Source organism: Heloderma suspectum, chromosome 9, assembly GCF_057233095.1.
Source record: "Heloderma suspectum isolate Gila_16-S chromosome 9, 16-S_ref, whole genome shotgun sequence".
Classification (NCBI taxonomy): domain Eukaryota; kingdom Metazoa; phylum Chordata; class Lepidosauria; order Squamata; family Helodermatidae; genus Heloderma; species Heloderma suspectum.
In genome coordinates, this window is record NC_139466.1 from 15,042,532 (window position 1) to 15,067,264 (window position 24,733).

Here is a 24,733-nt window from a genome sequence, read left to right on the forward strand (position 1 = left end):
ATATTTCTAATGAGGCAAAGCTCTGATTTCTTGATGTCCCAACCTCAGAAGGTTTGTGTAAACCCTGCCCCCTACTCCTGGCATATCAAATGGCTTTGGATGACTCAAGCTGCATAATAGAAAGTTGATGCCAATATAGTCATCACTGTATTGCCTCTGGCTGATTTAAGCACTTCCCAGGCACCAAGGTCCCCCAGAAAATATATGACCATAATCTAAAACAAAACAGATACCGTTTCTTTCATCTGGATCTGATTGATTTTTATCCTGAACAGCTTATGTCTGAAGTCATCATTGCAAGTAAATTTGTCCCCGTCTTCCACATCTTTGCCTTTGGGGCTTTTTGTTAGGACTCTTGCCTTGCCACAGGCTAGTGATTGGAGGGTTCGCCGTAGCTCTCCATCCTCTGCGAGAGAGGAAAGATGTTTTATTTCATTTCTATACCACCCAATAGCCGAAGCTTTAGTATTTTAGTTGCTAGTACTCAGAAGTCACAAGCAGCATCCAATACTGACCGATTCCAGTAGCTTGCTTTATCTCTTCTAAACTGAATTCTTCACCTTCATTAAACATAAGGAGCACTAGAGTCTGGAACAAAGAAACTTGCAGCTCTTTTTTGCCCTGTTAGGAAGAATCGCCCCCATATCAAACATTACTGTAGTGCCTTTGAAAGGAGTAATTTTTTAAATGACACTTCTATGTCATTAGGGACATGGGGAAACAGATAGTTTAACTGATTATATGTACACTGCTCTGGGAGCCTTTTTGGCTAAGGAGCAGAATAAAAATACTTCAAATAAATAAACAAACAGCTTGCAGAAACAGTATAGTATATATAAAAAAGGAAATAATATCCATATGATAGCGATGTCATCTTTATAGCAAAGTACTTAAGCCTAAGAACTTAATTGTGGTTTGTATTTCTTAACCAGTTAAGAATTATATTTGAAACACTTAAATCATGGTTTAGATTTGGTTGTGAACATGCAGTGGGTTTCTGTTAGCCATCGTTAAGAATTACATCTGTACTGTGTAACCCTGGTTAAGGCAGTTTCCTGGACTCTTCAGCTTATCTGCTTGCAATAGGCAGGTCTTGCTGGTGTCTCCCTATAGTTCCTCCGGGGGCAGGGCTTCGCTTAGCAAGCTAAACCTTGCTCTTGGTACATCAGGGATATTAACTAGGATTAAAGCCACCATGGTTAGAACTAGGTCTGCACCAAAGCTTAGAGCTCTACTATATCTTTTCTGGTGCATATGTACAACATGCTTCTTGGGACATGTTGTTTTAACTGAGGCTGAGGGTTTCTGGAAAAAAGCACCAAGCAGTGTAAAGCTTCTTTTACAAATCCATGCCCCCACCCCCCAAGGAATCCAATTTTTGCAAATATATTTAAATTAGCCAGTACAAATGGTTCTAATTTATATTTGAAATTTGCTGATTTTAGCGGAGAATGTAAAGTAATTCTTGTGGGTATTAGCAAAAGGATGCATCATCAAAATCATAGTACAGGATGTCAGCGGCAGAACTGGCCAAGAAGCAAAATCAAAGTAAATGAAATAAAAGGCAAGGAAACATCAAGGAAGCTTTACAGATGCTACAGCTCACAAAATATTTTCAAATGGGACTACTTAAAAGGCCTGCTATATTTCAAGTCTACAAAATGGCTTCAACATGTGATGAACAATTAATTTTAAAAAAATCCGAAAGCAAACATTACCTCTTTAAATTCTGCTTTGAGTACACAGTGCCCTAATGTTGATTGCCACTGAAGTTTCCTGCCACTGTGTTTTCCTAGATAAAATGTCTTAAATATTTCTTGCAGTTTTACCATCTAAAAAGAACAGAAATATGAGCTTTGCTTTAAAGATTAAAAAAAACCAACCACTACTTTATCTACGTTCCTTTCTTCTCTATGTCAATTGTTTTGATTTTTTTTTTTGCAAAAGCTGCATCAATATTGTATTTATAACTTGAGGCTTGATCATCCAAGTCATTTTAACACTAGCATTTTATAAAAGGTTTAAGAAAATTATATTAATGTTGTCATCTTTAATTCAAGACTGATAGTTTCATCTGTCTTAATCATGATATTCCCTTCTCAAAGTACGATTATTAAATTCACCTCTATCACAAATTATTCCTTTATATGCTTTAAAAAATGAGAAGTAAAGGAAAATTCAATCCTTCTCAGTTCATTTTGTTTCAGTCTTTTACACTTCAAGAAATTTTATTTTTATGATTAGAGGGAGAGGCTCACATTCAAATTACTCACCTAACCCATTTAAGTTAAGTCTTTTATATTTATATCTATCAGTCTATCTATCCATAAGACTGATACCATCTCAGATGTTTCTTGACAATCAAAACCAAAAAAGGAACAGCTGTACCAACTGAATTCCCAGTGCATTTCGACACAGGTCTTTATCATGGGAAAAACTCTTAAGAGACTTTTCTGGAGGATTCCCTCTCCCTTGCATCTTCCAAAGTTCCTTTTTCATTTTGGTTTCCAGCCTTGCAGCTGTTTTTTTTCCTGATCCCTGTTGATACTATTTCTTGACAATCATCTGGAGAGTTCCAATTATTAGATGCATAAGTTTTAATTTTTAACCAGTAGTTCATTACATTTATCTGAATTTTATGATTATGAAGCTCTTTCATTTTGGATGTTCTGTACAGGCATCTTACCTCTGACGGCAGGTGGACCTCCATAGGCACATAGGTTGGCCAATAGCCCATAGTCAAGATATTCACTGTCAGTTCAATGTTACCAGGTACATTCTGATTTTGCATATACTACAGGCAGAATGAAAAGCAGAACAAATGACCATACATAACGACTATCAAGTTACAGATATTATTTATTAGTTATCCACCCCCCACACCCCCAAATCCACATGTGTATCCTGCCTTTCCTCCAAGGAGCTCAGGCTAGGGAAAATGGGATTTCCCCCATTTTATCTTCACAATTGAGGCTAGCTGAGAGACAGTAACTAGCCAAGATCACCCAGTGAGTTTCATGATGACAGAGCAGACATTCCAATCCAGATCTCACCAGCCCAATTCCTTCATCCACTACATCACACTAGCTCCACAAAAACATGAAACGGTATAAATTTGCCACAGAGAATGTAAGATATGTATTTGCAAAGTTCCTCAGACAGAATGACTAGAATGTCTTTTTGCCAAAATGCAAAAAACCCAACATTTTTTAACAACATCCCAGCTAATTATAGGATCATCCTAAAGCCACAGTACACCAAGAAATAGCAATGGCAGATTTTGTATCTGTACCTGCTTAAACTGTATCATGATGTCTTTAGAAAGCTCCATGTCTTTAAACATTCCTTCAAGTTTGCTGGTGAAAGCAGCCCCACATTCTGTAGAAGGACAGTTGTATTGAAATTGCAGTTAAGATTTACTTTGCCATTGTCAACATAAGATTTAAAGTGTGTCATTGTCAAAGACCTCTGCTGCTCCAGAACAAGGTGAAGATTATGTCTGCATTGTAATCCTGACTTAAAATAAAACAAAGTACGCTGGGCCAAATGTTTGAAATTTGTACCTATCTGGGTTAACTCCCAAAGAGTGAGTGTTAATGTTTTAAAAGCACTGCATCATAAATGACAAAAAAGCAGCATGTAGGACCCCAAAAGATTCACATATTTAGTGGGGCAGTTCACAATAATGATGGCAAATTGTGGGTTAATTAATCCATGATTTGCTGTGGAATGTTCTGTAGCCTTTTTGAATATTCAGTCCGTGATTGGGAGTCGCTATATGATGTGTGAACCTGGACAGTATAGGTTGATCATGGGTTAAACAATCCACAGTTAACCTAACTACAAATTGTAGGTTAACTATGGGTTGTTTAGCCCATGATTAACCTATAGTGTCCGGGTTTGGACATCATGTAGTGACCCACGGTCGGGGTTTGAATATTTTAAATGGCTGCGGCACACACCCATCATGGCAAATTGTGGGTTTGATTTGCCACTATTATGTGCAAACCAAGTCATTGTGTTAGGAGCTTTGGAAGGCTATAGTGTACTACTGATGCATGAAGTAAACACAGATATATTTCTAGGCCACTTAATGCATCCAACGAAGCAGGCTGTAGTGCAAGGTAGGAAACCTGGTGCCCTCCAGATGTTTTGGACTACAACTCCAATCAACCCCAGCCAGCATGTCCAACAGTCAAGACCATAGTCCAAAACATTTGGGAAGATCCAAGTTGCCTTCTCCTGTTATAGCTTATGAAAGCTCATGTCAAAATAAGTTTGCTAAAGTGCCATAGGACTCTTACTGTCTTTGGTGCTTCAACGCAGCCTAGAAAAATCCAAAGGACCAAGCATGAGACCTTATTTTCCTGAAAGGCTCAGTTTGAGAAGATAAAGCCCGGAATGTTGAAAAGATTGCCAACCTAAGCTTGGGATTCTAAGTTTACTTACTCAGAAATAAATCTCACATAAAATCAACAGAACGTCTTTCCAATTTTGCTACTGGCATTTGCTAATAAACTGTCTTTGCATCAAAAGTTGACAAAGCATGTATAAATTAATGCAGAGAGCAATGAATACACAGATTTATCCAGAACTCCGCATATCTCACAATACACTCCAGACATCCTGGTAAGCAAGAAGATTACCATTCAGAGCAATGTCAGCGTGTGCTGATGGAACTGCACCTAACATGGCATTTTGCACGGGGAAGCCATTCTACACACAGGAGCTCCATGTGCACCCTACATCTATAAGAGGCTTCTGCATTTTCTCTTTTTCCAAACACAATGTCCTCACACAGGTAAAGCAACCACTCTTAAAAACAAACTTTTGCTGAAGTTTCAAATTACCTAATTTCACCATTTGCTTCCTCTTCTATTAAGTACTTATTAATATAAACAGCAGTCCCTTTAAACAGGATATTTTGAAGGTGATGCTTGAAGGTGAAGCATCTCAGGCCTGCTTCACACCCATTTTTCCTACATAGGGTTAATTCTCTGTGCAGGAAAAGTGTGTAGACCATAAAGGGTAAAGAATATTCTAGTGACTTATCCTACTATTACACGTGTTGAGGAGCTGCTATGAAAGTGCGCGCGCGCACACACATACACACACACACACATAGCATTTATAGAGGCCGAACAAAAAGCCTTACCATGTTTGAGTTTGGAAAGCATGGATTTTTCAGCATCTACCGATGCACTTTTGCCTACTAATAGCCGCTTTGCAAGATCTTTTTTGTAAAAGGCCTCAAAGACATCCTTTCCTGTAGAAGAAATACTAGTTAATAACAGCCCTACTCAAATTGTAACCATCTGTTTACATTACTACTCAGCAGCTTCTGAATTCCATCTTAGCATCCTAAGGCGAACCATTTAGCACCTCCAAACTGACCAAGATGGAGGGGCTTGCCAGCAGTTTACTTTGAGAGGTGGCGAACTGGAGTGGAGGGCTTGACCCACCACCCTTTATTCTCTCTTGAAAGTGGCTCCCCAGTAGAATTAGTTGCTGGTCAGTGGTATGCACCATTCATCCCCCCAGTCCTGCTCTTAAGAAGTCATCATAGTCGAAAGATTCTTAAAGAAGTGATTACGTATATAAAATGGCCCCAGTGGTTTAAGAGCACTAAGCTTGTGTTATGTGATCTTGGGTATTTCACCTCAAATAGAACTTGAACTCTGATCCCCCAGAACCAATTGAAACTACAGGCATCGTAGCTAAGCAACTGGGAGAAGAGTGATTAAACTTTGGATTCATTAAGGCTTATTGAACCTGCTCTTGCTGTGGCTGCTTAATGTGAAGATAAAGTACAGCTCTTACCATAGATGAATCTAAATATAATCATAATTTTATCCAGCATTTTTTCAAGCTCTTCATCAGTGGCTTCTTTGTTGCCTGCACGAAGCTTTGAATCCACATACTTAGCTAGGGAAAAAACACACAAACAAAAAGGATGTGATGGGATTTGAACATGCACTTCTGAAAAATGTCTCCACATTACTTTATTTCATTTTTTAAAATTTATTACAGTCCTATACCACCATTACCCGAAGCTCTATGGGCAATTTACAAGACAAAGCTTAAAAACATAAAATGCAATAACATAATAAAAATAATATAAAACTGTAAGTTTAAAACAAACTATAACCAAAGTAGTAACTACGATAAAAGCCAGCAGGAGTGCAAAGATCTAAAAATTCACTTTTTAAAAATGAAGGGCTAAAAAGCCTGGGAAAATAAAAAGGTCTTCACCTGGCACTGAAAAGACCACGATGTAGGTGCCAAGAGAGCCTCTCTGGCTCTGCAAACTCTACTCACTCAACTTTCAGTTCTAATAGACAAGAAGTGCCCTGCAGGCCGTATTAGACTGCCTCTGTCAACTATCATGTCACAGACGAAAACAAAATAGAACTTAATACTGCAGGTACAAATGCACAGGGGAACTCTTCTCTCCAATCTATCTCCTTGTTCGCTAAATAGAGCTAAATCCTTTGTATCAGGTCAGATTAGAGGCTGCACCCAATTCCATCTCAAATTCAGACATGGCTGCAAAATTCCTTCAGAGGAACTGGATTAAACAGATGCCAAGTTTTAAAAAAATGCAACCTTGTACAAGGGATCTATTAGTTTTATGACAAAAGTATCTGACCACATCTTCTAACCGTGATAACACTGTTTGTAGGGGCATCTTGAAATTTAGTTACTCTATTTGAAGTTCATTCCCCTTCAAAGTTAAATAATCTCTACTTTCATCTCCTTCCACTGACTCTTTGCCTATCCAGCCCAGTACTGCCTAGCAGCAGCTCTCCATGATCTTAGGCAGAGGTCTTTTCTAGCACTTGCTACTCAATCTTTTTTTTAAACAAGTGATGCTAGGGATTGTACCCAAGACCTTCTGTATGCCAAACATGTGCTCTACACCACTGAGCAATGGTCTCTCTTAACATCCCACTTGGGAACTCCTGGCATAATGGAACATGTACCTATGAGTTCAGCAGGTTTATTTGGTCTTTTGTTGATGAAAGTTTCAAAGGCTTCTTTCATGGCATTGACAAACTTCTCATTCTTCAAAAAGCAAATATCAATTATATGGTCAACTTTATCCTTAAAGTCTAGTAGCTCTTGAACCATGGTTTTGTCCTTTTCTGGATTAATTACAATGGTGCTACCAAATGCCTGAAAAACAGAAATGTTATTTCTAAAGCAATCTCGCTGGCTGACACACACTGCTCAATCAAACGCCCAGTAGCTGTGATCAAAATTTTGACAGTGGCAATGAGAAACAAGGAACCGACTCATTCTCTGATTTTGAAAGGTGGTTTCTGGGGTGCTACCGTAGGGCATTTTGTTTGGTATAGTTGTATGTTTGAGTCGATGTCATTTACGTTGTTATACTTTGCTTTGTAAAAATCTTTGAGTGCTTTTAACTTTGGTCTTTCAACTGAAGATATATGGCAACCTTTCATCGGCCTATAAACCTACTACTATATAAGTACCCTTCTCCACTCCAATAAAAGTGGACTTGTTTCTGTAAGACAGGGGTGCAGGCCCCCAGGCCCAGGGGTGCAGGCCCCCAGGCCCAGGGGTGCAGGCCCCCAGGCCCAGGGGTGCAGGCCCCCAGGCCCAGGGGTGCAGGCCCCCAGGCCCAGGGGTGCAGGCCCCCAGGCCCAGGGGTGCAGGCCCCCAGGCCCAGGGGTGCAGGCCCCCAGGCCCAGGGGTGCAGGCCCCCAGGCCCAGGGGTGCAGGCCCCCAGGCCCAGGGGTGCAGGCCCCCAGGCCCAGGGGTGCAGGCCCCCAGGCCCAGGGGTGCAGGCCCCCAGGCCCAGGGGTGCAGGCCCCCAGGCCCAGGGGTGCAGGCCCCCAGGCCCAGGGGTGCAGGCCCCCAGGCCCAGGGGTGCAGGCCCCCAGGCCCAGGGGTGCAGGCCCCCAGGCCCAGGGGTGTCAAATCTGGCTCTCAGGGGTTCCGCAGAGGACCATGCCCCATTTTCCCCGCCCATTGATTATTTGTTGGCTTCCCAGCTTTGTGAAGTTTCTTCCCCATTCTAAAATGCTGAAATGCCTCTCCTTAGGCTTAGTTACTGCCAGAAAGGGCTTTAAGATAAAATAGGTTGATATTTTGGGTCCCACCCCTTTGTCTTCAGCCCCACCAACCACTAGAAAGTGGCCCCCCAAAGCTCCTCCAAAATGGAATTTGGTCCTTGAGCTGAGATTCAACACTCCAGTGGCAAGTTATCATATAGGAGTTAGCTATACATCAGTACCTTTATATATTCAATCCATTGCTGCAAGAGCGCTTGCACTCCATTTTTAACCCTACTGAACAACTGATATAGCAGAGACAAGTCCTGAATTCGGTTTTCGTCCAGGAGATGATTTAAACCTGCAAGATTAAGATGCATTATCAACTACTCCAAATTAATACATGTTCAACAAAAACAGACGATAAAAGGGGCTGGAGAGACTGGATTGAAGGCAACAGCCTCAAATTGAGGGGACATACCAGACTGGTTCAGATGCAATACGAAACTACAGTTCAGCATTGTGAGAATGAACCTGTTGAGTCTCAAGTACTCCTCCTTTCCCCTATCCTCCTTTGGCACAGTTTGAAAATTTAGTTTAAACTTCCTGGTTTAAACTAACCACAGTTTGGCCCAGTCTGGACATAACAAACAAGGAAGCAGTTGCTTCCAGTCTCCTCCTGGCTGCACAGGACGTGGACAGTGGGAAAAGTGCATGAGCCTTAGGCTCAAACAGGCTCGTTCCCACAATGCTGAATTATGGTTTAGCGTTCTGTCTGAACTGGGCCATTTCATCTCCAGACTATGGAGAATTCGACTGCCTCAACCCCACTCCCTAGCTTCTAAGATTTAAGCAGGAACTGCCCAGTTTAGAGCTCTACCAAGTTGCTGGTAAGTTCACAAAATGCACTTTGGAAAAAAAGAAATGTTATGGCATTAATACAAACTCTTATGCACTCCTAAAGAAGCTCTCTGGCTCTGGACAGAAGGTCAGACTTTTTTTAAAAAATAAGCTCAGATTTCCAAGACATGTTTCCATTTTGGTGGCCATCTCCCATCAATATGGAGTGTAGTCGTCATTAGGCCTATTCCTGGGCATCTTGCCCCACACAATTTCTACTTAACGTTAAACTCCTGTCACCCATTAAAATGAGATGAAATGGAAGAGGTAGAGGTGTGTGTGTGTGTGTGTGAGAGAGAGAGAGGGTGTGTGTGTGAGGGAGAAGGAGAGGGAGAGAACACAAACCATTTCTGCTTCCCTGAGCAACTTGGGAGTATGGGTGGGATAAAACATATGTAAATATAAATTCCTATTCTGCACAAATACATGGAGTGACTTTAATGCTTTCACACCCCAAAATATTAAAGGAAGAGTGGTTAAAAATGGTAATGTGTAGCAATTGCACCAACTTGGACAGCTTTATAAATGGATTAGACAATGACTATATATTATGTCCAGTATCAGAGGTGGTGTGCTTCTGAATACCAGTTGCTAGGGAACATGAGCAGGAATGTGCAACTGCATCGCTGCCCTATGTGCCTCCCATATGCATCTGGTTGGTCATTGTGGGAACATAATGCTGGACTAAATAGGCCTCTGGACTAATCCAGCAGTGCCACTGCTATGTTCTTATATCCATTTTTCTCTCCAGTAGCTTTGGTACGATGTCAGCAGTATTCCTGATTTTGCTCAGGAATCTCATCAATAATGCTTCCATCCCTAATAAAAATGAACCCAACTCCACCAAGATGTGGGCAGAAGCTGTCTAGTATAACCCTACATTAATAGCTCTTTAGGAGAGGCAGCTTTCACCACATCCCATTGTAAAGCATTGTTCTACAGACCACAGACTAGTAGTAGTAGTACTACTAGTACTACTAGTAGTTATCATCATCACCATCATCACCGATACTTATATACAGCTAAATATAATAAAATCCCTAAGTGGTTCACATATAAATATTAAAATCACATTTAAAAATACAGTATAAAAACAAAATGAAACATAATTCCAATTACAATAAAAGCAATACAAGGAGCAGTAAGATAGAGCAGCGTGATTAATTTAAATTACAGTCCAGAGAAAGTCTGGGTGAACAAGTGTGTTTTTAGGAGGCATTTGAAAGATGCCACATTTTCTGCCTCCAGAACTGCATGAGGGAGGGTTTTCCCAAGAGTGGGCATCACTATTGAGAAGCTGTCGAGGTCCTGTATGGTGACATTCTGTTAATTTTGGAATGACCAGCAAGGCCTCCTCTGATGATCTTAAAGGTCGCCTGCGTGTGTATAAGGGAAGGTGGTCTGCTAGGAATCCTGTAATACCCCAGGTATTACACTGTTTAAAAGGCAAGGAAGCAACCTGTGTGCTGTTTGCAGGATAGAGCAGTTCATCTGCCCTGCCCACCAAGGCTTGGCAACCATTTTACCTCAGAGCAGCGTACCTGCCTGATAATCCCATACAGGGTTGACAAGGGTTAGCAGACAACCTCCACCCATATTGGCTTTTGTTGGTCTTCGCATCATTAATTTTTATTCTGAAATTCATCTGATGGCACTACTGAGGCTCCTTACCTCCAACGAGGAGAATAGGGCTTGCCAGTCCCCCTCCTGAATACTGCTCAGCGCTATTTCATGAACTGGGTAGGCAAAGGGGGTTAAAGAAGCAGCACCTGATTGGATAATTTCCATTCAGCATAGGAAACCGAAAGCCCTGAAGAAGCTGCAAACAAAGATCTCTATAAAGATAGATTACCTTTCTGTAGAATGGCTGTTAAATGTTCACCTAGCAGCTGTTTTTCTACTGTAGCAATTAGGGGTTTCCTAAAGGAAAAAGTGTTTAGAATTACATTCCTTTTGCTCACCCTTTAACCATTTTCAATCCAACTGGAATACCAGGACTAGCTACACATCATACATGAATATACCCAGTTATTATGACAATGTCCTTTTCATTTGTGCAATTTTTTAAAAAAAGCTCAGTTTGCATTCATTTGATCTCTCCAGCCTTCTTTAACCAGGCAGAGTAATACAGACCAAGCGGCAGCTGAAAAGATACAACACTGACTTTCTTCAGTGTGACTCCTCATTAGAGCAAATGAGATAAGCCACTTTCAGGCACACTTCTCCAGTTAGAAGCTACAGAAGTGGTTCCTTAGTCATTACTACAATTGATTTACATGGTGTTTTAGAACAGGAGAGAGAGAGAGAGAGAGAGAGAGAGAGAGAGCGAGAGAGAGATGAAACAGACAGGTTCCTGCTCTGAAGAACTTACAATTTCTGTGGGGGAGACAGCAAAGGGAGGGGCAGGAGCAAAGCTGAGTAAGATTCACTAGAGTATGGCAACCATCTGTTGTTTGGAAAAACCATGGTCACAAATAGGGATTTGTAAATAGTGATATGGATGAAAAAAGAACATTTGGTATGACTTACGCTCAGGTATATGCTTTTGCATGGCTTGAAGTGATGGTGTAGATGGTGCGAGACATACACTATGGTGGGACGTAGGAAAGGGCCTTCTCTGCTGAGGCACCCTGGTTGGGGAAAGCCCTACCCTTGGAGGCCTGATTGGTGCAGACGCTGGTTTTGTTCCAGTGCCAAGTCAAAACATGGCTTTCCAAAGCCTTTGAGGGGTAACTGAATTCCCTAAAGTTGCACACTGTTTTATTGTTTTCGATTTTCTAATTACTATTAGCTTGTTTAATGGTTGAATAGGCTTTTAGCTGTTTAAATTATTCACTGTTTTATACTGCTTAAATAAATTTGATCTGTACGCCACCCTGAGATCTTAATGATATAAGGTGGGATACAAATGTTTTAAATAAATAAAATAAATAGACTCAACATTTTTTGGGAAACCATATTATTTGTGTAAGGACAGCCTATACAAATAGACTTGTCTCACATCATCTTTTGTGTTTAGGAAATTACCTGTGTTCTAGCAAAAAGCAGCAGTGGAACTACAGGGGAATAACTGTTTTGTGAATGGTCACTGTTAATAACATGATTGTTATTGAAAGTACTTCTGCATTTAATTTCCCTGACCTCAAGTGTTTACAATTCTTCCCCCGCCCCCAGCAACCGTGTGTACTGTATATAAATCTAAAACTCTTGCTTAACATTTCATGCATCTGATGAAGTGAACTATAGTCCACAAAAGCTTATGCCACAATAAATGTGTTAGCCTTTTAGGTGCCGCACAACTCTTTGTTGTTTTTGCTGTAACAGACTAACATGACCACCCCTTCTGGAAATTGTTACACACTTACTGAGTGCTTTGATCCAAGTAAGTGATAATCCTGTCTGCCTCTTCCTCCAAGCGTTTGTTGACATGATGGAGATATTCTGGAACCTGGCAGATTGGATAAGTTACAGAGAAAAAGTTAAACGAGATGACAGAGTGTGTAACAGCTCCAAATGGCATAGTCTTTTGAAACTATGTCCAAGAATCACATTGGAGGGATAGGGGTACAAGTCATATTATAGCTGCTGCAATACTTCCTGGTAGCTTCTCTCGCCAGGGCAGAACATGTCATGGGAGGTGCTGTTCAGCCCTCACAGCCAAGAGTTCAAAATTATAAATAAGGCAATGAAATACCTCTCGTTCTTGCATAAGCCGTTGTCCTTCTGCTGCATACAGGCGATTCGTTTCTTCCAAGAACCTATGCTCAAAAGAATCCTGATAAATCTGGGAAAACAGAAATGAATAGTTTTCCTTAGGATGCTCTAATTCTTTACTCATGGACATTTTTATGCAGGTTGAATATGGCAGACAATTCTTACTCACCTGCAAATCTGAAAGCATGCTTAGGAGGCTGCGGAGCAGACTCCTGTCAATAGCCTCTCCATTTCTCTCTCTCTCAATCAACAGAAGAATGCCATCAATGGTCTTGTTCTGGACTTTTTGATCGCTAATTATATGAGTCCTAAACAATTCGAGCCCCATATCCCTGAAAGAAAATCACCATAATGAAGCAGAGTCCATCAGCATAGATTCAAGTGTGCTGTTCTTATATTTTAATGTATGTTCTTATACTTTAATAATGTCCTCACACATTATTTTTGTCCAAGTAATTAACCGCAGACGAGTAATTTTCAGGCTGCAACAGGTATTGCTTTCTGAACACTGATGAGAGAAAGTGCCAGGCTTTTGTGCGCCTAAATCCTGACCCTCTGTGCCACACAGAAAGTGATGGTTGTCTATCTTTACCTGTTTCTGGGGTCTCCACTCTGATCTCAAATTTTACCCTGAGAGAAGGGGACAGAATGAGGTGAGGTAGTAAGCCAGATACTTGCATCCTCATATATCGTGTTTTGAAATTAATGTCTCACCAGGCCTCAATCGTCATCAAGTAGGAAAGGACTTACCAGCTTTCAAATGGACTAAATGGATGACCATAGCAAGCTCTTCCATTAGGAATGCAGGGCACCATTTTAGTCTCAAATTTGCAGTGACCTTAATATTTTTTACATGTAGAAAGTGGCATGTGTACATGAATTCATATGCATTATGCATACCTACTCATTTGAACTGAAATTAGGTAAGTATCTAAATACTGGGAATTCTTCCAAAGCTAAGATGGGAATGGGCTTTGAATGATTAAAAAACAGGCAGTTGGCTTGGGGCATGGGAAAATAGTGCTTCCAAGACTTAATATTTCTAGTAAGCTCAGGTTTATCACAGCAATTGGCTGGAATCCAACTTGGAAGGACTCCCTCCATGACTGAGTTTGAATCCAGCCCAATGTGCCCCCCAAAGTTACTGTACTAATAAGGACAGAAACCGAAATCTAACTTTACCACACTCTGCTCCTGCAGATGTCACCGAGAAAAGTTTAAATAAATAAGTACCCAGCAATGTGGAGAGCTTTGGGATACCTTACCTGAAGGTCTGCATTTTGTTAAGATGCATAATTCTACACAGTCAGAAAACAGTCCATTGTTTCAGACTTGCAGCCTCCTGCTTTCCCACCATCTGCTCTAAAACATCTCAGACTAAACTGCTATTTGCTTGTGCCTCTGAAAAATAGGGATCATTTTGCCAAGCTAGCTTGTGATGTCCTGTTCATTTCTAATATGCAGTATTGCCACCATGACTAGTCTCCAATAAATGCATACACAGACCCCTTAACTGTTACGGGTTGTAGACTCTTAATATTTTCCAAGCTTGAGCTTGCTGGTTTAGCTCAACTTCAGCTTAAACTGCCATCTCAAAAGGCCAACATTTATGAAAATCAGGGAGGGGGTGTTTGAACACAGGAAAGAGAACATACTTCTCAGCTATGTTACAAAGCTTCACTATTCACTGTGAAATTGCCATCAGTCAATCAGGATGGAAGGGAAGAAAAACTGCTAATCTATATTTTGACTGAGCCTTCGGAAGTCTGTAATCAGTACTACTCTTTTCATCCTCACCAAATCGATGGCAACATTGAATTTTGAAGAACGTAGGTTCGATCCAGGAACAAAAAGATACTTCTAATCATTATCTGTGAAAGGAAAAACAAGCCATCAATATTTTGACAGATTTTAAGTGTGATGTCTACTGTATGCACGCAACTCAAGATCATTCTTGTGCCCTAATCTGAAACATGCTTACCTGGAAGGCCCCAATTTTAGTGGGAGTTACTTCCAAATATGCTTGCTTATTGACTGCAACTTTAGAAAGTCAAACATACAAGCGGACCTTAGGTCCACCTGATCACCTTTAAGATTAATGAATCACATCCTCTTAATTGTGCAAGTTTCAACAAGAGGGTAGGTTAAAAGGCACTCTCAATAGTTGGTTCCCCCTGCTGTCATCCAGTGGAACTTCATTCGCTCCAGGAACTCATTAAAATCTGATGGCTTCCAACAATTGCAAATGAATGCAAACTGTCAGTACAATGGTGAGCAATGGAACAAACAAATTAAGTTGTAAATACAAATTACTAGCATAATTTTCTGACCTTGTAGCAAAACAAAAAATGATGCTTGCATAAATATCAGGTGAGTGGAGAGCATATGTGTGTGTGTGTGTGTGTGTGTATATTCCCTTGCTTCTCTTCAGCCCCATGGGGCCCTCAGAAAGCTGCTCCAGGTGGTCTCTGACCCCGCCAGCCAGTTTTTGGAGGTTGTAAACAGAGAGCCATCTTTCAATCCAAGATTACATAAACATCATTTAAAAGGAAAATAACCCTTACCATTTGTCTGCAATGGTCTTGCCAACATTTGTCTATTTTCTTGAGAAAAAGAACACTGTCCAATGAATCCATGAGGATCAGTTAAGAATTATTTTTTTTTTTTAAACAGTTGATACAACCCCAGTCCCTGATACTGCTCTTCCACATCATGACTAGAAGATTCATTTTTAAAGAAAACATCCCCTGCAACCAATGTTTTAAAGTGTTCCAGTGTTAAGAGTCTGGCTTATTTTAGGATATGGCTATGTGAGAGACATTCACCTAAAACCAGCTGAAAGATCAGAACTGATAGCTATCCCCTGATGCTATCCTAAGGGGACACTATGTTGATTAAACACTTGCTATGGCACTGTTCCATTGAAACCAGCAGGAGTGCAGCCGTGAAAGAAGCCAGCCAGTCACTTTCTAAGCTAGGTGCCCATACTTGATATTAACACCCGTAGTCTATTGGGAACACATGCCCGTGATCCAACGATATTAGAAGCATGCACACAGCCTCATGCCATGAGCACCCATGTTTTTCCTGCTGCTTACTCTTTCAAAAGCTCTTGCTCTAGAACTCAAACTGTTTCTTTTAAAGACTAAGGGGATTTAAAGACCTGTCTCAGGGTTTGATGGGGTGGATGCTCAGAGGGAATGACAGAAGAAAACTGATGTGTACACCTCGCTGGATTATAGCTATTACAGGAACAAAGGCCACCACTCAAAGAGGTTCTCTAAGTACTAGGTACTTAGTACAGTGAAAGCCTTGATGAGCCTTGAGTGAATACCATCCTCACACTGCAAAGCCCCACGATTTTAAAATCTAGACATCCACATAGTAAAAGTAAAACAAAGAACACTGGGTGTATAATGACGTGCATATTTCCCTGGATTGGGGTATGTGTATATATAATGTAGGTGAGATATGGTAAGAACCAGCTGTCCAGTTTAATTACAAGGCCCAAAAGTTGCTAATTACCAAAAGTAGATTGCTCTCCTGTTAAAACATTTAAATAAGCAAGGTGAATATTAATTTCAGTCTTTCTTTGCACAACTCCAGTTTAAGTATCTGTGAAGTGTGTTATTAGATGACATTGCCAGTATCTTAACTTAACTAGGTTAACCAACCTCTCCTGTTTATTCTATTCTGGTGAATACACCTTCCAAACAGGCATACAACCATTAAACTGTATGCTATGCATTCTCAAAGGCCCAGAGATACACCAGATAGTTATGACACAACCAGCATAACAAAAACTAATGACTGAAAGGTTCTTAATCTATGAGATTACTGGAACGGCCTAATGCAATTTACAGGACTCCAAAGCTAGAGACTGGCTGGCAAAAGTCCTTTCAATTATATTAATGATTCACTATTCAAAAGGATATTCTCTGAACTGATGAATCTGTGCTTTGATATGGTCTTCACAAATCTGTCTTAATTGCTTGTACAAATTTGCAGAAATCTTGTAGGAGCAGAGGTTTTCGACAGCCTAAAAAAAAAAAAAGGCAGGAAACATCAAACATTTTCTGGACTCCATCTCCAGTACAAAACTGCTTATTTATATGATATTTCATAGAAGAGCAAAAGCAACCCCACCACCCGCCCCAGTGGGTTCAAAGCAATCCAGGCCAAAGCAATTGTAGGGGCATCAAATAATCTAGACAAAGATCAGATCAGAAGTATTGTTAATTCAACAACTAGCCTTTAGAAAATCACCCTTAAAAATTATTATAGACCCAACATGAACCATACAAGGCAGCAAAGATCTTTTAAGGGGTTTTGAGTGGTACAACAGTTAGCAGTTGATTAATTTATACTACAAGCATTATTCTCTACAGAATCTCTCAGTCATGAACAACACCACAATTCCCAACTGCATATCATTTGTTATTGGCTATTATGTGGATGACTGAGCACATTGGGTGGTCTAGGACATAATTTATGGGGATGAGACATCTTTCTAAAGAACCAAGACTAGGACAGCAGGTAGTTCCACTGATACTACCCACCTTGGGAAATAACACAGGTATACCGGTTACAAACTCTGGGTGATAAGAGAGAAAAAGAAAACATGGAGACCAGAAAGATGCCAGATGAACAATCCTCCCTTCAGATGGACAATCCTCCCTCATCTAATGTGGCTCAATTAGGAAGAGCTATTCCATCTCATATGATGGCCTTCAGTTAGCTGATCTACCCCTTGGTGCAGAAAGCTTATGGGAGGGATGATTCTTGGAATGTCCCTCACCAAGAGGCCTAGTTAGATGCAGAGAGGCTCTCTCTTCTCTTGACAAGCAGTTCAGCAGTGGAAGAGACAGGGATTGGGGACAGAAACTCTACACTGTGCATTGGGGAGCCACAAACTGGTAGAAAGCAACTGTGGTGACCTTGTCTCAGAGCCCAAAGGAAAAAGCTGATGTGGGCCAGTACTACTTGGAAGTGGGGCAAGCTCCCATGAATACTGGCTTCTCTAGAACACATGTTTTTGTTACAAAGGTCAGTGTGATTTGCTATCAAGGCTAATATGGTTCTAAAAAGGATTTAAATGACAAACATCTAGTCCGGTCCTAGGTTTAAGCATGAATGAAACTGGGTGCTTTGAAAGTGTCTGTGAAATCATTTGCAGGCCTTGGATACAGTCTGCTGAGCTCTCCATCTGTCTCTGCACCAGTCATTTCAATGGGACCCCAAAGATCTACCACTGAATTTTGCTGTTGGTTCAGAGAACTAATATACCAAGACATGGAACAAATTGCAGTTCCCTCCCTGCTGGCCTAGGCATAGTGCCTTGGACCTGACAGAGCTCATTTAATATCCCAGCGGTAACATCAAGAACAAGAAAGTGGAAAGAAAACAATGGAACGCCAGATTAGCAAACAAACAGTATTTCAGACCAGCAGTTCTGTCACTTTAAGGACTTGCATTGAAAACAAGATCTGCTGGCAAAGAACTGGGAATCTCGACTTAGCTTAGGGTCAATATGCTTGAGATTAGAGTTCTAATAAACAAGCATTTATATGCTACTTTGAATCTAGGGCTGTCTAATAAGAACACATATTAGACAGCAGACTACATCGACATCAATGGCATTTACTTCTGAGTAAACATGAACTGCATATGGACTTGCACAGAAGTAGGAACTAGAGAGCTGGTACGACATAATGGCTACATGCCTGAGCTGTGAAGCCTACAGTTCAAAATTCACTTCAGCCACCATCTGCAATATTGGGATAATACTGGATGACTGAGGACATGAAGTACTTCAAACACTTGAATTGCACTATATAAATGCCAAGAACCACCCTCAACTGAAACAAAGCCTAAATACATGTTACTGCATTTGGTCATATTAATCCTATTCCATCTCCTACTGTTAAAGCTTAGTGATTGTAAGCTCTTTGCAGCAAGGATTCCTGTTTTGCTTATATTGCTAGTTCTGTTTCTCCATGAAAGAGGAACCAGGTCCATTGATGGATTTATATAAACCAATACTACTTAGACGAAGTTGAAACACAGCTTGAAATAACTCTATGGAACTAGCTTGGAGTGGGAGAGCCAATATTGGCTGAACATAAAAACCCCATTTGCCTGGGGAAAGCGGACTGGCATGAACTGGTTGTTCTCAAAGCTTTATTAAGGGAAGCTAAAGAAGTGGGAGGTTCAAGATGCCTGCTGCTGCCTCACAAGGATTTTTATAGGCAGGGGAAGAAGCTTGCTAAGAAGCTTAGGGCTGATCAGAACAAGACATAAAGAAATCCTTTAAAGGTATATGGGACAGAAGGACCTGTTGCAGTTTAGATAATGGTGCCTGAAAATGCACATTTGGAAAGGGATCTATTTACCAAGCTGCTGCTCTTGAGCGGAACTATTTTACCTAGTATTCACTTCACCAGCAATTTATATGACTATTTTTAACCCAAGGGTTAAAAATAGATCCAAACAAATAGTGTCATCAGAAAATACTGCTGCTTTGCTTTCTAAGTCTCTGGTACTGGCACAGAGGTTGCTTTGAACACACTAGATAAAGGGCCCCCGTAAAGCCTTTACCTCAAGTGGCTGACAGATTTCCGCAGAATAGTCAAATGAAAGTATACTAGGATGGCTTACCCCTAGGACTGACTGAACAAATACAGTTTACCCCAAATACCTGCTAAATGACCTTTGGGTAAACAGAATGCTTCAATAATTAATCCACAGTAATTGCAGTGTGTGAGCAAACATAATACATTAACTTTAGACACCTCCCACAATGGTTTTTTAAGCTGAGGGGAATCATGGGCAATGGTGATGAGATCTTTTGTGTGGGGTATCTACCATTCTATTTTTAGGTACTTCTGCCTATTTAAATCTTTGAGTTGGAGGAGGCTTTCTATGCCATCTAGTCAGCTCCTTGCTTGATGCAGGAAATCCAGAGCTAAAGTATCCCCGAACAGAAAAGTGTTCAGCTTCTCCTTAAAGACTCCAGACAGGGTTCTCTACAAGGTTTTTCCTATGAAAAACCTTAATGAATCATGACTCAGTAAGGTTTACTGTAGCTCCACAATATTCCACAAATGCACTAAAGCTCAACATTTAACAAGCATGACTAAAGTGAAAAGATACACAGTCAATCAAAATGATATAGCATTTTATAGTACCACACTGGCCATGTTATGTAACTGGAGAAAGAGTGACACAGAAGTTAGTACAAAGCAGTGGTTCAAGCCTTCAGGCCAAACATTATCAGTAGAATTGACACATGGGAAGAAGGGCTGATAGAATAAACAATCAGATGGAGAGGATGGCACTATTACAAATTCACAAAATAGATCTAGGATGATATGAATGTTTAGCCTGCATGTAAATAAGGCCCCTTTAAGATAAGGGATAACTGTCACTTTTTAGGCAGACAAAATAAGAATTAAAACACTTAGTACTGTCAACATTCAGTAGTAGAGTGGCAAACAAGGATATGGTAGACATTGAGAAAACCATTAGACAACATTGAAATTATGAATAGTATCTGAAATCAGAAATCCTTGACACCAGGATTGGCCTTTGATTTCTTTGATGTACTTCCTGGCAAGGCAAACAGAATCCCAGATGCCCAAACATTTCAGGCTGGAATTTGCAATATTTCCAGCATTGCTTCCTGTTTTCTACAAGCAGATAATTATTGCAAAACTGAAAGAACACAATATATAGTTTATATTGCTGACGGTTAGAACAATCATAACTTGGATTCTGCTCTCAGCAACTTTCTCCCCAAAGTCTTCCAATTAAGGTGATGCATGCATTTAAAATTTTATCTATTTGAAGAACTAGCTAAGAGTAGCACATCAATTTCCATTTTCCTCTCCATTTTTAAAATGTTACATGTATGTGAGGTACTGCACAGCTATGGATCACCTGATGCCTCCATACACACCAGGAATTCCTCTATGAGGGGTGAAGTCAAGAAGAAGGAGGAAGGATGCAGACCAGGAAAGGTAGAGTAATAGATGGGACCTATACAGAAACACCTGCATAAACTGAAAGAAAGAGAGAGCAACCCAGCAATTTTCTCCTACTTCAGCTTCCTGAGTGACCACTCTGGAGAACTCCCTTAAAGCAGCCTCCTTCTTCACCTTTACTGGGATGATTCAGCTTCTCAACAGGTCAGCGTCAGCACACAAAGATCTTGAAGCAAATTGAGATAGCAGTGGCCACACCAGCAATGAAAAGAACCTTTGCTTCCCTAAGTAGTATCTCTGTGTATCCATCCCGAGCAGCCTTCCCTAACCTGGCGCCCTCCAGATGTCTTGGATTTCCAACTCATATCAGCCCCAGCCAGCATAGCCAATGGCCAGGAATGCTGGGAGAGTCCCAAAACATCTGGAGGGCATCAGGTTGGGGAAGCCTGCCCAGAGGATCTTGGGGCATGCCAGCACTGTACCCTTGGAGGTGTGCTGAGAAGTGTAGTTGGCCCCAGTTGAACTGCAGGACACTTCACTGTTTTGTGAAGACTGGCCACAATTTCTACAAGGTTAATGAGCTAATATAGGTTCTGTACCAAGATCTTCTTAGATGGTGTGATCAAAGCCATCAACTGCTCAGATTACAATCTGAAAATTCTTACTGGGTTGATGGGAAAAAGAGGTAAACCTGGCTTGACAGTGAGCCTCAAAATCAATTTCTGAGGGGGCTTTTGTTGGTCTTTTGAAAGGGCACTTGTCCAACCTGATGCTGCACCTCATCTAGTGAGTGATTATGGGACCACACATTGCAATCTAAACTAAATCAAGTTATGACTGAGGCCCTAGAAAGTGGACAAAAACCTTAGAGGACTGCTTGCAGGCATGCAGGACTTTACCTATGGTCCTGAAGACTACAGGCTTTAATGCTTACCTGATAGAGCTCTTCTAAGTTGTACTTTATTGAAGTACTGTTCTGAATAGCTTCTACAGCTTCTTTCAGTTTTTGCCAGGTTTCATCAGTGTAGTTTTCAGGCAGTTTAGGTTTATCTAAAAAATATCAAAATGTTAGAATCCCTTGCAGCAAAGAATCCCTTGCAGCAAATACACAATTTGAGAACACAAGAACTGCATTGTTGGATCAGACCAGAGGCTCACCCCAGTGAGCTTTCAACAGTGACCCAAGATTTACTTTGGCAAAACTCATCACCTAGGAAGAATGTATATTTATGACTACATGCAAATAAGCTAAGTCCCTAGGAGTGACTTAGCATACCAGTTTGCCCCTTGCAAGTACTATGGGCATAAGTTATTTCAGTGTTGTGGTTCATTTTTCTACAGTAGTGACTTACAGGTAAATTAAGGCCAAAGAAAATGACCTCTTAAAGACATACATCTCCACCAAACTATGATCCCATCAGAGTGGTGAAACGGTTAGGCTGAAGTGCACAAAGAACCACCGAGCCAACTGGATTGCAGGATCTTGAGGAACTTTCGCATTAAATGTGACAGCTTTGTTAATTACCTGGCTGGCATGCAGAACACCAGGCTGCCTTTGGTTGCTGATTTTTCTTTCAGATTCAAAAGCATTCATGTCTTCAAAATAAGCCTACTGTAATGTGCTGTATTCAAAGCTGCCCTTGATGATGGTTCAGAAAATTCAGCTGATGGACAATGCAGTAGCCTGAGTGTCTCATGGCACAGATGCATCCTTAGGAGCACATTACATGAGTACTACAGCATTTTAGAGTCTTCTGGGCATGAGTTAAGGTGCTATCTTTTGATCTACAAAGCCCTAAACATGGATCTCATCTACTTGGAGATTAATTCCTTCCTTATGCCTCACCACAGTCTCTTAGGTCAATTTAAAAATGCCCTCTTAAGCATATGATCTGTGCAACATTAGAACCACCAGAGCATATAAAGGAGGTGTCCTCAAGTATTATTCTTAGTACTTCACCTATCTACGCTTCCCCATACCCCGGGATTCACCAAGAGACTAGCAGTTTACAGGCCTTTTATTTGCTCGATCTCCATTTAGAGGCTCAAAATGTCTAATAGGCTCTAACTTCCCAATCTAATGGTATGAACACCCACCATCTCATCATTTCAGCAAGGACCTACTTCAATTCCCTTGTTCTCTGAATTTTTACTGCCTGTTCACATCATGTTTGCTCATTCCACAAACAAATCTAAGTCCCTCACTCAGGCCTCAGCCAAACATTACCCTCCAGATGTTTTAGATTTCAACTTCCACCAGCCCCAGGCAGCATGAACAATGGCCGGAAAAGCTGGGAGTTGTCGTCCATTCCATCTGGAGGGCACCATGTTGGGGAAGGCTGCATTAAAGTTAGTATTTTCCAGCCTGCCTGCATCTGTGACTTTGGACAATCCTGCAAGATTCTCAAACTATTGGGCAGGCCCATCCTGAGGAAAGGATCCACTCACCACCTCCCCCACCAGCCATGATGAATGCTCCTGGTGAAGAAACCTAACTGATTCACATTAGATTTGCAGGAATAACTGTATCCCCATAGCCTCATCATCCCAATCCGATTGGGAAGAAGGAAACACAGGAGGAATTGTTGCCTCATTCTAATGAAAACTTCCCAGGTATGGTTTTAGAAAAGAATCAAAGATGCCCTGTTCTATCCTAGCATTGGACTAACATCACATGCAGCAGCAGGAGTCTGCACAAAACAACATGAGAATCTCCACACAATTGCCTACTGAACAGAGCTGTAAATTTTCTCCCCCCAAAGTCTGAGAAACATAAGCATATAAACAAGTCATCAAGGTAGCTTTTCAAGCTGTGATTTATATTGATATAGTTAAAAGGCAGCCCATTCTCAACATTCCCTTTTTGTCACACCTTTAAAAGCTGAAGTTTTCAGCATTGTACTAAGAAATGGAACTTGAATCACAGGTGAAGGGGCAAAGCTATGGTAATGTTCAGCTCAGTTCTCAGTGGCTCCTATTGACTTCTGTTGGACAGAGTAAATGGGCTGCAATTTGGGATGCTGTGAAGGAAAAAAAACGGCGCCTCTCTCCAAACAGTGGTATCACCAGTAATAGGAGCAACTTTAACCCCAGTCCAGTGGTACTCTAAGCACAAGCCTTTTGTTTCTCCTACATAAATGAATGGCTGCCACTTTTTTGTTTGGGGAAAAAAACCTAAGTGCTACACTTGGGGATAACGTTGCTGTATAGACCTGATAAGTGGCCTGTCATTCACTGACAAGGAGGTTGGGGGTGGATGTGCCTCACCCTGAGGTTTATATAATATATGGACCATCCTGCCACATACATTCAAGTGTCAGTGATAAAGAAGGACAGTAACGTGTTACCTTTAAAGTTCTTGATCACTAACTTCTTGGCTGACCCAGGTTTACTGTTGGCAAAACTGGAGACAGTGGAGGAGGCAGCTTTGGTCAGGCCATTTGCGTGGTGTCCCACAGCCACTGAGGAAATTAAGAGGCTTTTGTTTTTGAGCTGCTGGTGCTGCTGCTGAGAGGAGGCAGCAGGTGACGAAGAGGATGAAGAGGAAGACTCTTCCGCCATCTTCACATCAAGTCCAATAAAATCCAAGGAGTCCTCAAAGCGCAACTTCTTCTGCAGGTGATGGTTGGAAGAGGCAACCCCCGAGGAGGAACAGGAGGCAGTGGAGGTGGTGGTAATGACAGATGATGAGGAGTTGTTTTTGGAAAGGAGAGAGGCGCAGGAGATGGATTCCACCTCTTCTCTCTCACTACTGTTGCTAGTACTATTTAGCTTTCTCTTCTTGGCGGAGGAGCTGCTGCTGCTACCATCAGTGGCAGGTCTGACCTCCTGAGCTGCTGCTGCTGGGGGGCTGGGGGAAGAGAAACCTGTGGGAAACATGAACACCACAGAGGTAAGCAGGCTGAATGGCATCAAATCCTTCTGGTGTGACAGTCACACAGAAAGGGAGAGCCGCGGAGCTGGTCACGGAAGGTCTCTGCCTCGCTGCTGGGGGTCCACGGAGAGAGCCGACGCCTTCTCGCCAGTCGGGTCCTCCACCCTCCCCCTTCTTCCCTCTCAAGAGGGAAGCGCTTCTCTCTCGTCCCTTCGCCTCTCGGTGGTTTCCTCTCCCTCTTTCTC

The 24,733-nt window shown here is 41.4% G+C and overlaps 1 protein-coding gene across 1 annotated transcript in view; it reads right to left on the reverse strand.

The window, feature by feature from the left end:
- Positions 1-24,733, reverse strand: part of CUL4B (cullin 4B) — a 28,311-nt gene that overhangs the window by 2,938 nt on the left and 640 nt on the right. Inside the window, exons 2-19 of the mRNA XM_084813779.1 lie at positions 23,962-24,480; positions 21,549-21,664; positions 16,568-16,671; positions 15,197-15,266; positions 14,430-14,503; positions 12,802-12,964; positions 12,613-12,702; positions 12,284-12,366; positions 10,771-10,838; positions 8,261-8,379; positions 6,984-7,176; positions 5,821-5,925; positions 5,156-5,266; positions 3,293-3,378; positions 2,687-2,794; positions 1,719-1,832; positions 516-621; positions 234-406 (exon numbers count right to left, since the gene is read on the reverse strand). Of these exons, the coding sequence (XP_084669905.1) occupies positions 234-406; positions 516-621; positions 1,719-1,832; positions 2,687-2,794; positions 3,293-3,378; positions 5,156-5,266; positions 5,821-5,925; positions 6,984-7,176; positions 8,261-8,379; positions 10,771-10,838; positions 12,284-12,366; positions 12,613-12,702; positions 12,802-12,964; positions 14,430-14,503; positions 15,197-15,266; positions 16,568-16,671; positions 21,549-21,664; positions 23,962-24,480 (2,402 nt within the window). The remainder of the gene's footprint in view (positions 1-233; positions 407-515; positions 622-1,718; positions 1,833-2,686; positions 2,795-3,292; positions 3,379-5,155; positions 5,267-5,820; positions 5,926-6,983; positions 7,177-8,260; positions 8,380-10,770; positions 10,839-12,283; positions 12,367-12,612; positions 12,703-12,801; positions 12,965-14,429; positions 14,504-15,196; positions 15,267-16,567; positions 16,672-21,548; positions 21,665-23,961; positions 24,481-24,733) is intronic.